We start from the raw sequence: 14,669 nt of genomic DNA, 5'->3' as shown, positions 1-14,669 counted from the left end.
TAGCATAGTAACTTGGGGGCTTTTTGGATCTGAGCTTGCTTTGGCTGCAAAGCAAGATGCCGCGAGTTATCCTGGGCTAATGATTTGCTGCAGAAACTGTGTAGCCTTCGAAGAGAAGCCCAGGCCCTCGGTGCACTGCACAGAGATGGGTTTTTCCTCCCTCCACCTCAAAAGGCTTGTATATATCAGCCTCCCAGAGAGAGCACCCATACCCCTGGCACCCCTAAGGGGAGTCCTGGCTTCTGGTTCCAAACTTTCTCCCTACTCGCTGTGAGGCCTTAAACAAGTGTCTTTCTTTTCTGGCCTCTTCTCCTTAACTATAAAACCAAGGACAGTCTAGAGTGGGATTTTCACCTATTAGAGTCTTGAAAGCCTCTGCTCTCTGCCCAAAGCCAGCAAGGCTGGCCATGTCAGAGCAGCGCCAGGCCCTGCTAACAGCTCCGCCGACTGGCTGGTGGCACCACAGACCTATGTTGTCTGGTGACTGGCTGCAGGCTGCTGGCTCCCACCCTGTACCGTGTGTAGAGGAGCTAAAAGCAGCACTGTGCTGTGGAAACTGGGGCGAGCAGCCCAGAGGCCTCCTCACTTAGCCTCTGCAGAATCCTGGGGCTTCTCAGAGGCCAGTTGGATAGCTGGCCTACGTCAATTCCAAGAGCTGCGCAAACTTAGAGTTCTTGGGATGAGTCGTTGTGCAGGAGACCCAGAGGGGCACAAGGAATTTGCAAGAAAATCCAGACTCGGTCATGAAGGCAGAAGAGTCTACAGGTGAGAGTGTAACCCTGAGCAAGTCACGGTGCCTCTCTGCCTCTCCATATCTCCATTTGTGTGGAGGGCTAGATCAGGAATGCCGGGTACAGGTACGTAGCACACACCCTACCAGTCAGTCCCCGCTCTGTGGCAGACATTGCTAATGGATCCCAGAGCTGCATCATGCTGATGTTCCTCTCTTGCAGCCCCTGCCCCTCTTAGGCCCACTCTCTGCATGTGTCCTCTGTCACCCCGGTCATTGTAGACCACCTGACAGCACTGGGAAGCCAGGAGAGGGCTCCTGATCTGAGAAGTGGCGTAGTACATTGCACAATAAACAAGACTGCAGATTCAGGAGGAATAGCAGAAATCCCACAAATGCAGACCTATCTTCATTCTCAGTTCTAAATAGCCACAGACTCCCTGTACTTCATATTCTTTGTACAGTATGATTTTTCACATCAATTCATGCTTTTACTTAAATAACTTTTTTTTTCCTTTTGACACTGGGGATTGAACCCAGGGGCATTCTGTCTCTGAGCCTCACCCCCTGCCCGGTTTTATTTAGGTCTCACTGGGTTGCTGAGGGCCTTGCTGAGTGGCTGAGACTGGCCTTGAGCCTACAGTACTCCTGTCTCAGCCTCCCAGGTCCTGGGATTACAGGTATGTGCCACCATACCTGGTTTACTTAAATTACTATTTCATTTATTTGTGTGTGTGGTACTAGGGGTCAAGCCCAGATGCATTCTACCTCTGAGCTATACTCCCAGCTTTATTTCATTTTTTTTATTTATTTTATTTTATTTTATTTATTTATTTATTTTTTTTTTTGGTGGTACTGGGGTTCCTGGAAGCCCTTCTACCTCCGGGCTACACTCCCAGACCTATTTTTACATTTTCATTTTTGGAAACAGGGTCTCCTAAGCCAGCGCACGTGGCTGGCTTCGAACCTGCGTGATCCTCCTGTCTCCGCCTCCCAAGCGCGGGGATTACAAGCGTGCGCCACCACGCCCGGCTTCATTTTTTATTTTAAAACAGGGTCTCACTAAGTTGTGGAGGCCGGCTGGTGCAAACCTATGATCCTCCTGTCTTAGCCTCCCAAGTACTGGGATTACAAGTATGCGCCAACATGCCTGGCTCTTAAATTACTCTTAAAGGGGAACTTTAGCTGTTTTACCATAGATGGAAAACCTTTAGTGTGTGCTAGAAATAGAAGGAAATAAAATTCCGAGAAAAAGAAAATCCGTGTGTTAAATTCTTCCTGGCTAGCGTGGCCTGCCTTGAGGCTCTCTGTCCCTTCTTTACATGAGAACACCAAGTCCCTCCCTCCAAAATCAAACACTGCCCGGTGCATTCTCCAATGAACTAACCTTGTCATGGGACTGGTGCAGCAGCAGCCCCACCTCTTCTAATTAATATCAGCTGGGTCCTTGGCCAACCTTAGACACCCCACCAAAGAGATCTGCAAAGCAGAGTGAGATTGGAGGACATTCCCCCGTGCCTCCGAGATTTTATTAGCAGGGCAAAACCCTGGCTCATGTTTTTCAGTCCACACGATGAAAACCTATGAGGTCACCTCACTCCCACTCCCAAGGCCAGGCAGCAGCTGGTTCACATCATGCTGCCTCTGGGGGCATCTACGGCCTTAGCAAGAGCTGCAGCCTGCACAGTGCACAGGGTGGGCTGGCCAGCTAGCAGAGCCGAGGCATGACAGTCACCTAGGGCCTGGGCTCTTGCAGAGAGGTTCTGGCTGTTTCTGGTTCTCGAAGGTCTCTGCTTGCTTCTGGCTTCATTCAGTCTTTATTCATGGCAAAACTGACCCCCTTGGAAGTGGGGTCTAAATTCCTGTGTGCTTAATATGGGCCCTGCAGATGCTGGGAGCCCCCAGTCCATTGGCTTGGCCAGGGGAGATGAGCCTAAAGGAGGGGCAGTGTCTAGAGAGCACCCCCTCAAAGCCTGGTGTGCAGAGATTTGGACCAGTGAATATTCCATTCTGGAGTTCTTTAAAACATGTTTTGTTCAGTCTTTCTATTAGCCTGAGGGTCAGAAGGACCAGCACCCTTACAGAATTGTTCAGAGCATGCAAGGGCTTAAAGGACCTTACCCTGACCCACACAGTTCAGGGCTGAGGCCCTGCCTTCCTGCCGTGTCCCCAGTCTGACAGCCAGCTTTCTCTCACCCCGCCTCCCTGAGCCATCTGCTGGACCAGTCCTCAGCAGACACTATGGAGCCGAGCCAGGGTGATAGAAAAGGTACAGGTCTGGGGTTCAAGAAAAGAAAAGTGCCCACAGGTGGGTTTCTTCCAGTCCCAGGAGGGGACATCTTTTTTTTTTTTTTTTTCTTTTTGTCTGGTTAGAAACTAGAGATTGCTGGGCATAGTGGCACATGCCTGTAATCCTAAGTACTTCAGAGGCTAAGATAGGAGGATTGCAGATTCAGGGCCAGCCTCAGCAATTTAGTGAGACCCTGTTTCAGTATAAAAATAAAATAGGGCTAGGGGTGTAGCTCAAAAGTAGAATGCCCCTGGGTTCAATCCCTAATACCTCCCCTCTCCCTTAAAAAAGAAGAAGAAGAAGAAGAAGAAGAAGAAGAAGAAGAAGAAGAAGAAGAAGAAGAAGAAGAAGAAGAAGGGGAGGAGGAGAAGGAGGGGGAGGAGGAGGAACAATGCGTCCTAACTTAGGATAGTTTGACTTTTAATGGTGAACTTTAAACCATATTTTGAATTTTGAAGTTGAATCATTTCCCAGGCTGGTGATAGGCAGTCCAGTACTTCTTTTGGCAAGTATCTCTGCAGTCATTTGCCTATTTATTTATTTATTTATTTATTTTCGGTACTGGGGATGGAACCCAGGGCCATTCTATCTCTGAGTGACATTCCCAGCCCTATTTTTTTATTCTTTATCTTGAAACAGGGTCTCACTGAGTTGCAAAGGGCCTCACTAAGTAGCTGAGGTTGGCCAAGAACCTCGATCCTCCTGTCTCAGCCTCCCGAATGCTGAGATTAAGCGTGCGCCACCACACCTGGCACCGTTTGCCCATTTATTGATTGGGATGTTTGTATTTTCAATGTTAATTTTTTTAAGTTCTTTATGTGTTCTGGATATTAATTCTCTGCTGAAAGAGCAACTGGCAGATATTTTCGCCCATTCTGTGGGCTGCCTCTTCACATTCTCAATTGCTTCCTTTGCTGTGGAGAAGCCTTTAATGTGAGGCAATACCATTTGTGAAGTCTCGCTATTATTCCCTGAGTGTTTGAGTCCTAGTCAGGAGGTCTGTGTCTTAAAGTGTCTCCCCACGTTTTCTTTTGGTGGCTTCAGAGTTTCAGGTCTTACGTTTGTGTCTTTGATCCATTTTTTTTTCAGGGTGAGAGATAAGGATCTGGCTTCAATCTTCTGCATATAGATGCTCAGTTCCACCAACACCATTTGCTTTCTCTTCTTCAGGATATATTTTTGGCACCTTTGTCAAGAATCACATGGCTGTAGCTGTGCGGGTTTGTCTCTGTGTCTTCTAGTCTATCCTATTGGTCTCTGTGCCTCTTTTTTTATGCCAGTAACGTGCTGTTTTTGTGTAGTTTTGAAATATAATTTCAAATCAGGTTGATGATTCCTCCAGGTTAGCTCTTTTTGCTCAAGGGTCAACTGGTTCTGAGTCTGTCTTTGCATCCCAGCGCCTCACAGAGGGCCTGGCACACAAAAGGCGCATAATAATTGTAGAGGAAGTGAATGAATAGGAGCCCTCACACTTGCGAGAAAGGTTGAAGGCTCCAGAGCAAATTGGAAGACTGATAACACCTCCCACAACTGCTCAGGTGATACTAGAAACACTCTTGTCATCGGGGAACCATGGGTGTGAGGAAATGGTCGATCCTGCCTTCTACGGGATGCCTAGTCCTGTCCTCTGGCTCCGTGAGTTGCCCAGAGACCGAGAGCAAAGCAAGGGGTGAGCCGGGATGCGGAAACTCTGGGGGTCGGGTGGCCTGTTTTTATGAGCGGTCATGGGAGGCATTGGGAATCAGAGCACAGGGTGCTTGGACTGCTTGACTGATTTCCGTCTGCCTGGCAATGAATTCAGACCTTCGTCTCTTCTCAGCTTTGCACATTGTCAAGCTGAGGCTGAGGGAGCCTGGAGCTTCTCGACTCCATGGCTGAAGCTCCCTCCTCTCTGCCCTGCTTCTGTGAGGTAAAGTCATGTTGGGGATGTAGAGGTCAGTGGGCTCCTTAGCTTGGCATTCTAGGCCACCTCCCATCTTGTCCTGATTTGTCTTCCCATGGCTGTCGCTGGATGATGTCTATGAAGTTCACACTGGGCTGGGGCTCCAGCACCCTGAAGCTGTTCTCCTGTCTCCCTTTTCTAGTACGACATCCTTGTAACAACTCATTCAGAGACTGCCTAAAATCACTTTGCTAACTGTTGAGGGCCATCTTAGAATGTACATTGAGATGATCTTGGACCAGTTAAGTTTGAATACATGGTATTTGGCTGGGTGGTATTTGTCCACAAGCAAACAAATTCCAAGGGACCTGGTGTCATCTCTGAGGTGCAGTCTTTGATGTCACCTCTACCCAGTAATGTCCTTCCTCTACGCTGTCCCATGTCTGCCTCACTGATTTTCTTTACTGTGACCCATGACAATTGTTAGCTTCTGTGTTTCATTAACTTCTATGATGCCTTTTCTAAAGTTTCTATATAAGTCAGGTGCTGGCTACAGATGGGGGGAGAATTGTCATCTATCTCCTCCCCAACCCCCACCAATTGTTAAATTCTCTTAAGATATCAGGGTTCGGGTCATCATGTGAGAAAGGCTAGCGTTAGGGAGCTGCCCGAGAGCAGCAGCCTTCCATGGTAGGAACATTGGAACAATTATTAGGGAGCTATCAGAACAGCAACCCTCCGTGGGGCGACTACGGAACAAGCAGCGTCCGCTCAAGCCGCCAATAACAAGCCACTGCCAGGGGCGCTGCCCGTCCTCCTGGGAGGCTCCATTTCTCCCTCTTCTCTTCTAAGTCCGATAGTTCTCACAAGACACCATGGTTAACTCCGAGCTTCAGCAATCTCTTTCCTGCCCTCCACACCCATCAGGACTAGGTTACGTCAGAAAACCAACTTACGCTGGCCTCAAGGATAATTTAGGGCAGTGGGTACCACCCAAGACATAATTATTGGCCCAGAAGATGGAATAGTCCAGGAGTAGATTTAGCTTCAAGCAGAACTGGACATAGAGATTATACTGCTAATGGTGGCTTTAAGCTCAGGGAAGGTCCTTCCCAAATGAGGATAGGCTAGCCCCAGCGGCTCTGCATCCTAGTAGCCTCAGAGAGAGAAAGAGCCCTTCTTTCTTAAGAGTTGGGGGCAGACGGCCCAGGGCTGGCTCCTACGGACTCTGATTGGCCCAACTCAGGTCACATGCTTGCCTTTCAACCAATCACCATGAGTGGTGAATGTGCCCACTTGTTTCTAAGACACTGGGACTGAGGAAGGGAAGGAGGTTCCCAGGAGAAAAGCCAAGTTACTCTGTTTGGAAGAAGGGTAGATGTATTTGTTTTTTCTCTCTTGGTCAACTTTCCATCATTATTTTTAAAAATATGTAAGATAAATCAAGTTATAAAGGGGAAAGATTTATTTGGCTCTCAGTTTTGAAGATTCCAGTCCACAGTTGGTCCCATTGCTTTGGGGCCTGTGAGATAGGCCATCTCCAGGGCAGCCAAGCCCCAGCCAGGTGCCTCTGACCTGACAGCTACCTCACTTGCCCAAATTTGTTGTCAGTATATCATTTTCTGTGTGCTGTGACTTGTGACAAATGTTGGAAACAGCCATGTGGCTGGAAATGTAATGCCCATCCCTGATCTTGTCACATCCTTGTGGCTATGTGGGAGCAGAAGAGGCAGGAACTTTGGGCCCAATTCCCAGATGAAGATGCTGGGGCTTAGGGGAAAGAGCAACTTGGCCCAGGTCCTCATGGGTGGACATGGCAGGATGGCTTTGCTTGCAGAAAAGAGGGGATGCCCGAGCACTCAGGGCCTCTTGTCTCCTCCTGCCAAGGGCTGAAGAGTGACTCTGGTAGCTAGGAATGGTGGTGCATGCCTATAATCCCAGTACTCAGGAGGCTGCAACAAGGGAATCACAGGTTTGAGGCCAGCCTCAGCAATTTAGCGAGACTCTATTTAAAAATTAAAAATAGAAAGGGCCAGGGGGTGTAACTCAGAGATAGAATGTCCCCAGGTTCCATCCCTAGCACCAAAAAGAACAGCTCAGTGGTAGGAAATCCTCCCTCGCCATACTGAAAGCAGCAGCTGCTGAGCCAGCCGTGCCCTGGCTCCCCACACTCAACTTCCTTCTGCCCTTTGTGCAACTCTGGTGTGGGGCTGCTGCCCCTGTTGTGTCGAGGAGGAAGCAAAGGCCCAGAGAGATACCAAGTACCTTGTCCAGCTGTTCACTGGCAGAGTTGAGCTGGAAACCCAGGTTGCTAACTCTGAGTTTTGTGCTCCCTCTGGGTCTCAGATGAAAGACCCCATTCTGCTCCATTCCATGCTGTTAATCAAAATTATACATGGATAATTGATAAAAGACAGGTTCTAGGGGCTGGGAAGCCCAAGATCAAAGCCACCTGATGAGGGCCTTTTTGCTGCATGATCCATGGCGGAAGGCAGAGTGGCAGAGAACACGAGAAAAAGAGGGGCCGAGCCTAGCCCTGCTGTCCTGATACCAACCCCACTCCGTAGATTAATCCATTTGTATTAAATTTGTATTAATTTTGCATTAATCCATTTGTAGGTGCAGAGCCCTCAAGATCTCATTACCTCTCACAGCCCCCCTCTTGACACGGTGTGTTGACGGCACATGAACCTGGGGACACATTCAAGCTATAGGACCCACTCGGTGTTAACACCTGTCTCCTTCATCCCGCAGGTCTACATCATCCGTGTCACGTGGTCCAGCGGCTCCACTGAGGCCATTTACCGGCGCTATAGCAAGTTCTTTGACCTGCAGGTAAGGTCTTGGCTCTCTGGCGAGACGCTGGTGGGAAAGGGGTTAATTGGAAGTTACTTTCCATTGTGACTGTAGAGTCTAGACTTTTTATTTCCTAGACTTAAAAATGGCATCCATTACTTAGCACATAAGTAATGTGCTCTATGGCTTTATGCCTTGATATTTAATATTTGCCAAGTGGAAGAAAAGGCACTTATTGCCTGCTCTGGGAGGGAGGGTCTGCTGAGAGTCATTTCCATGTGACTTTGGAGCACCACACTCTCTGACTAGCTCGGGTTGGGTACACCTGGCCCCCTTGGGTCTGACCAGCTCTGTGGACAGGCCTGCCTCTCTGGCCCACCTTGGCCCCTGCCCCCGGCACGCTGTGCTGAGCTCTGAAACACCCCTGTGCTCTGAGGGCTCTGCTGTGCCCTTCCCCACTGCCCAGCCTTTGCCCTGGCTGGTCCTTGCCTGGAACCTCCCCTGCACCATCCTGACCCACTTGTTGACTTGGGCATCTCCTTCAGCCTCTCATCCTCTGGGAAGCCTTGATTGACAGTGTCTCCGCCAGCAAGAGCCACCTACTCTGAGCCCCACCGTTTGGAGGTGTCTGCTTATCTGTCTCCCCTTCTGGACCATGATAGCCACAGGCAAAGATGAATCTTCCTCATCCTCTTTCTCTTTAATCTTTTATTCAAAACCTAGCACACAGTACATGTCTAGTTGGTGTTTAGTTAGTAGATGGATGGATGGATGGATGGATGGATGGATGGATGGATGGATGGATGGATGGATACTGTGTGTACTACCATTCTCAGTGAGCCAGGCAGTGTGTGGACAGCTCAGTATAAGTCCATCCACTGGCTAGAACTCTAACATCTGGGCCATTAGCTTCATGCCAACATCACCAAAAGCAGACAGCACAAAGCAGGTAAGAGACATTGTGTTCCCTCAGGAGAGAGTGCGGCAGAGTTCTTTAGGAAATGTCTGCCTAACATTCAGGAGATTTCTGAATCTCCGTGCCTTCTTCCTACCTGGTGTGGCCAGGGGCCATGTCATCTCTCAGACCATTGCCAGTCTCCATCCGGGAGTGACTAATTGATTCTCCTTCCTCTGTCTCAGTCAGGACACTGCCGTTGCAAGTTACAGAGCCCACTCAAGCTTGCTGGAGTAAGCAGGGAGGAGCTTCTAGCTGATGTGATTGAAGCCTACTGGGCTTCAGGCACAGCTGGACCTAGGGTTTCTTGGTGTCACCTGACCTGGTGTCTTCCTCTTGTTCTACGCTCCTACTTCCATGGTATTGGCTTCTTGGTGACAGCAGCTCCAGGCTCTGTCCCAGCAGGGACAGTACAGCTGACCCTCAGGAAGCTCACTGCTGCGTGCCCTGGGCTCCTCTCTATACCAGTCTATATGAGTGAGCACTTTGACAGCCAATGGACTTTCCTGGAGTCCATGGGGTAGGACTCAGACCTGGAAGAGGTGGCTTCACAAGCAGCTGTGATCAGGGATGAGGTGGTCATTGCTGGGCCATCAGAAAACAGCCTCAAGCCAGGCGTGGTAATGCACGCCTGTAATCCCAGTACTTGGGAGGCTGAGACAGGAGGGTTGCAGGTTCAAAGATCAGCAACTTAGTGAGGTTCTCAGCAACTTAGTGTGACCCTGCTTCCAAATAAAAAATAAAATAAAATAGGCCTGGGGGTGTAGCTTAGAGGTAGAATGCCCCTGGGTTCAATCCCCAGTACCAAAAAGTAAAATATAAAAAGAAGTCAGCCCTCAACCCCTGTCCCCATGTACCACGTGGTCTCCGCCTCACAGATTCTCCAGATGGCTGGGTAATACTAACTGCAGAATCCCTGTTATACAGACCTGATCTCCTGGAATGTCGAGGAGAAAGTTTGCAGAGCCTTCCTCCCGTTGTAATGAAGGGAGAAGGAAGAGAACAACGTGGGCTTGGCCTGTTTCTCCAGTATGACTGAAGCCCCTCAAGCCCTCCCAGCACACCACCAGGAGTCATCACACCCCGTAAACCAGTTGTGACACCAGTCCCTTAGTTATCTAAAGAGGAATGAGCTCATTTGCGATGTTTTGTGTTCAACAGTCTGCAGCCATACCAGACAGTATCATATACCAATTACAATTGTCTCCCGCTCCGCTGCAAACATGAGCTGAATATAAACGAAAAGAGAGGCTGCATGTTAAAGATGCTAAGACGCCATCTAAGGGGGAGGGGCAGGAGCAGATGCTGGGGCAGGGACAAGCCAGCCCTGCACGGATGCCCCGTGCCTTGTGACATGCTCTGGGAATGCTTGAGCCAGGGCCGGCTCACAGGACTTCCAGATCCGAAGCCCATGCTCCCTCGGCTCTCCGCTTCTGGCTCAACTTTATTTCTTCCAGACTTAGAAGTAAGATTTTCTTCCTGGTTCAGCATAATTGGTAACAATTGGGAGTTTGCCGTCATATAAACAGCTGCCTGGGGCAGCTCTGTCCCTGCCCTGACGAAGTCACTGATGACCTAAAGAGCCCCAGATGGATGTCTGGAGTGGAGAAAGTCATAGGCTTCCAGAGGGTCCTTCATCCTGGAAAACGCCTTTCCCTGTCCCCACGTCCACCCCAAAGGGGAGTAAGGAGAGGTTAGGGCCAGCCTGCAGCTGTCCCCAGGACCAGGCGAGGGCCACAACACCCTGTGTTGGGTGACTTCACGACTCCACCTCCCTCCCTCCCTCCCTTTTGGCATGGAGCCTCGTTTCTTTCAGAAGTAACTTGGCTAAAAGAGTGTGGGGAGGGCCCAGGCCTCGTGGAGGAGCCTGGCCAATGTGGCGTAATGGAAAAAACAGAGGGCTCAGTCAGGAGGCCTGGGCCCAGCCACCCACTAGCTGTGTGGCCTCAGGCATACCCCTTAACCCCTCTGTGTCTGGCTGTCCTCATCCCTGATGAGACCGGGACAGTATAAATGGCTGACATTTCTGGGACACTGAAGCCCCATCCTGCCAGTGATCTAGGTGGAATGCCTCATGTGAGCCTCGTAACACGTGTCAAATAACACAGACGAAGAGACCCAGGCTCAGAAAGGTCCCATCAGTTGCTAAAGGTCCCACAGCTTGTGAGCATCAGAACTCTGAAGAGTCCTATCTACCTTTGCCGTTCGTTGCTTCTTTCTTTAGTGGCTGCTTCACAGGATTCTCAGGAGTTAAATTTGGGGATCATGTCCAAAAGAAGCAAATCCAGGGCCAGACAACAGATTCGTAGTTGCCAGAGGCTGGGGGGAGGGGAAGGCGGGCAGACACTGCTTATGGGAACTGGGTATCTTTGGGGGATGATGAAAATATTCTAGAATTAGTGGTCATGATTGCATAACCCTGTGGATTTACTTAACATCACTGTATGCTTTCAAAGGGATAAGTTCATGGTATGTAAAGTATATTTTGAATGGTGGTGACACACACAAGAGCCCTTCCGGGCTGTGAGGCACCGAGCGAACGTCCGCCTTAGGATGTTAGTGGGCGAGGGTGCTGCTGGGAATTGGCATGGAGATGAAAGGAGAAGGCCATGCCAGGTTGTTGCGATCCCAGGCTTGGGGAGCTGGGCTTTGATCCAGATTCTGCCGCTTCCTGGGTGTGAGATCTTGTTTTGGATAGAAACGTCTGAGGTGCAGATGATAGAAACCCAGTCAAGACAGATCATTCAGAAGTTCATCAGCTGAATGTAACAGACATCATGGGTACCTGGCTTGGGTGTGGCTAGACCCAGGGGCCACCAGGCCAAGGAGGACCTGTTTCTCTCCTCTTCTTGTATTTCTTTGCATCAAATGTGATGGTAGCCGCAGCTCCAGTTCAGCCTGGTGACTTCAGGAAAGAAGGGAACCCCCCAGCAGCTTAAGCCAAGGCTCCTGGCTCATTTGGGGGTCATATAACCAGGCCATTCGTGGTCAGCCAAGTACAGAATAGACATCCAGCCCAGGTGCTTAGACACAGGGTGGTCAGGTCCCCAGAGAACATGAGGGAGATGGCCCCTCGGTGACAAAAACCCTGAACACCCTCGGGTGACAGGACATCTGGACAGAGGAAATGGCCTGCACACCACCCATTGGGAATAGCTGGAGCATGACCCAGGCTTCACTGTGGGAAGAAGGTCCCTTAAAGAGGAATCACCTTCTGACTTGGCATCCTGCCGTGTCTGTCCTCAAACACACACCCTGACAGTCACGCCTGCTACCGCTAGTTGACATCTGGTCACTCCAGGGGACGGGAGATGAGACGGAGCCCTGTGCTGGAACAGCGGCCCTTGCCACCCAGTCCCAACCCTGTGTTGCACAGCTGCGATGTCTCGGGCAGGTCACTGGCCTCCCTGGGCCTCCCTCTCGTCCTCAGCCTGAGCTAGCTCTAGAGAGCCATCAGAGTGTGGAGTGGGAGTTGACACCCAGCCGGGTGCTGGGGGAGACCCCCAGTGCCCCCAGAGCAGAGGGCAGCCCCTGGTGGGAATACGGTTTCTTGAGCCAGGGAGTAATAATACCCACAACTGTGTCCTGGGATGTGCCCGGGGCCGGCCTTAAATGCCATCTCACCGGAGCCTCACTTAAAAGTACAAGGTCAGTATTGTGTCCACGTAACAGAGGAAGAAACTGAAGCTCAGGGGGTCAGGGCACATGCCAGAAAGCAGCAAGGCTGTAAGTACGCACCTCCCTGCTTCCTCAGGGTACAACTGTTGCCTCCGGATCTGTCCACTCGGACACAGATTCACCCGCATAGAGACCTGGCCAGTGCTTGACCTTTCTAAGGCCCGTGTGCCTCCTCCTTTGTAAGATGGGACAGGGTCTGAGGTTAACACAAGCCCTTTGCAAACAGGACGCAGGTGCACAAGGGGTCCACTCTGCCCTGGGCACTGGGCCTTTGCCCTCAGTCTCCCCACCAGTTTCTTGCATCCTCCAGGCCACGAGTCAAGGCCATCATCGGAGCCAGGGATGCCTTTAAGTGGCACAGTCAAAGGTTTGCTGAACTGGACCCTGGGCTGGCACCGGGACCCAGCTGAATCTCTGCTCTCTGCAAGCCCTCAGTGTGGTGGGAACAGGCATGTGTCACTCCAGGTGGAGATACGTCAGTGTTCAGAGAGGGACATTTCTCCTGGTCAAACAGGGCTCTCTTCTGGAGGAGGCGCAGTCACAGGAGGGTCGTAACGGTGGGTGGATGGGTAAGGAGTTGACCCTCCTACAAGCTTTAGAAAGGGCCGCCATCCCCATGGAAATGCCGTTGTAGACTTCTTGCGGAATTTATTCCCACACTGCAGATCAGGTGGGTCATGGAGCCCCCAGGGAGCTCTCTCTGGGGAGAAGCAGCACCCACTCTGTAAGCAGGAACACTGCCTGGCTGGGAAGTCTTTGGGCTACAATTATTCAGAGATGTATACTGTCCCACTTTGACCTGTCCCTTTCTGAGAGCCTAGTCCTCCCCACTTTGTTCTTTGGGGCTTTCAGTATCCTCGAGGGCACTGTTTAGAGAACTATCTTTCCAGAAGCCCCCATGCAGTCTGAACAGTCTTGTCTTTTCGGTCTTTACTGGTGACAAGTATGGGTGTGCCAGACCAACATTCGCCTTCCCCAGGCAGCCTGTCCAGGCTGAGAAGCCTCCCAGCGAGGTCCTAGCAGATGGCTGCGTAAGGCTCTCCACACCACATCCCTCCTCCCAGCACAGACACACTCCCACCCTAGACTGTGTCTTCTAAAATCAGAACATGCTCCAAATGCTGTGAACACTTAAAATGGACTCTTTTCCCTCCCCCTTGTAAAGCTATGACTTAATGATGGTGTAGCTAAGAAAATACTGTAATTGCCCTTTTTCCCAGTTAATCATTCTTCATTTCTAAAGTAGAAAGGGGCATGGTTATCTTAGGCAGTCACATCTAAACTCAAACCCAGGCCTTGCTGAACTCAGTGGCACATACCTGTAATCTCAGTACTTGGGAGGCCTGGACAGGAGAATCATAGGTTTGAGGCCAGCCTCAGCAACTTAGTGAGCCCCTGTTTCAAAATTAAAAACAAAAAGGGTCGGAGATGTAGCTGGATGGTAGAATGCCCTGGGTTCAATCCCCAGCCCTACTCTTGGCTCCCTGGAGCGTGGTTTTTGCTCTGTGGCTGACCACAGCAAGTAAACACACTCGTTCATTCATTCACGTGTATATTCTTGCACAGGTGTGGACCGGGTACCTCCCACATGTGCTAAGGAGGTGGTGGGTCAGACTAACAGGGAGGTCTGGCTGAGCAGACGTAGACCCAGGCTTGGGGGAGCAGAAAGGGTAGAGTGGACAGATGGAGACAGTGACAGACTCTGCATGCTGTGTCCAGGAGGATACCAGGTATGCTGTCATTTAGACCAGCTCATTAATGGGGCAGAATCTCCCCAAACCACAAGCCAGTGATCATAGGCAGGCCCAGGTGCTGTGCTGGTATGTTCAGGGCCCTGAAGGCCCTGCCAGCCTGCAGCTGCACTGGACGGCTCCCCAGACTCTCCCTGCTTCCTGCCTGGCTCCTTTGGGACTCAGGGCTTCTGTGATATTGAGAAGTCCCAAGTCCAGTCTCCATGGCTGCCACTAACAGGAACCATGTGTGGCCCTCCTCTCCGGCCTCCCTGGTGTTTGCCTTGGACGGCCCATTCACACTAATGTCTTCATGGAAAGTGCTGATGAAGGACTCTCCTGTCGCCTGAGGCCTGTGATGTGGCAGCTAGCAGTGCCTCCCTTCCCGCCTCCAAAAATGACTCATCTTCCTCCTGGTTCCCAGCCCTCCTCCCCTGAGCACCACTTCTGCTTTTGGGGGTGGAAGCATGGGTTGTGGATTTTCTTGTCACCAGGGATAACATCTGTGGTTGGGCTTTTCCGGAGATGCCTCTGGCCCTGCAGCTGCACATAGCCTGGGTCTGAGGTCCACCTAGAGTCCCTTGAGGTGCCTGCTTTGAGACCTCTGG

General features: G+C 50.8%; 1 protein-coding gene across 1 annotated transcript in view; it reads left to right on the top strand.

The window, feature by feature from the left end:
* The window catches only part of SH3PXD2B (SH3 and PX domains 2B), a gene marked incomplete at both ends in the record, with an annotated part of 81,638 nt that overhangs the window by 16,018 nt on the left and 50,951 nt on the right, over positions 1-14,669 (top strand). Inside the window, one exon of the mRNA XM_080699404.1 lies at positions 7,657-7,737. Within this exon, the coding sequence (XP_080555530.1) occupies positions 7,657-7,737 (81 nt within the window). The remainder of the gene's footprint in view (positions 1-7,656; positions 7,738-14,669) is intronic.

The sequence above is a fragment of the Muscardinus avellanarius genome (assembly GCF_963383645.1).
Source record: "Muscardinus avellanarius genome assembly, chromosome: 7".
In the NCBI taxonomy this organism is placed as follows: Eukaryota; Metazoa; Chordata; class Mammalia; order Rodentia; family Gliridae; genus Muscardinus; species Muscardinus avellanarius.
Note: the sequence above shows the minus strand (reverse complement) of the source record. Positions and strands in the feature narration are given on the sequence as shown.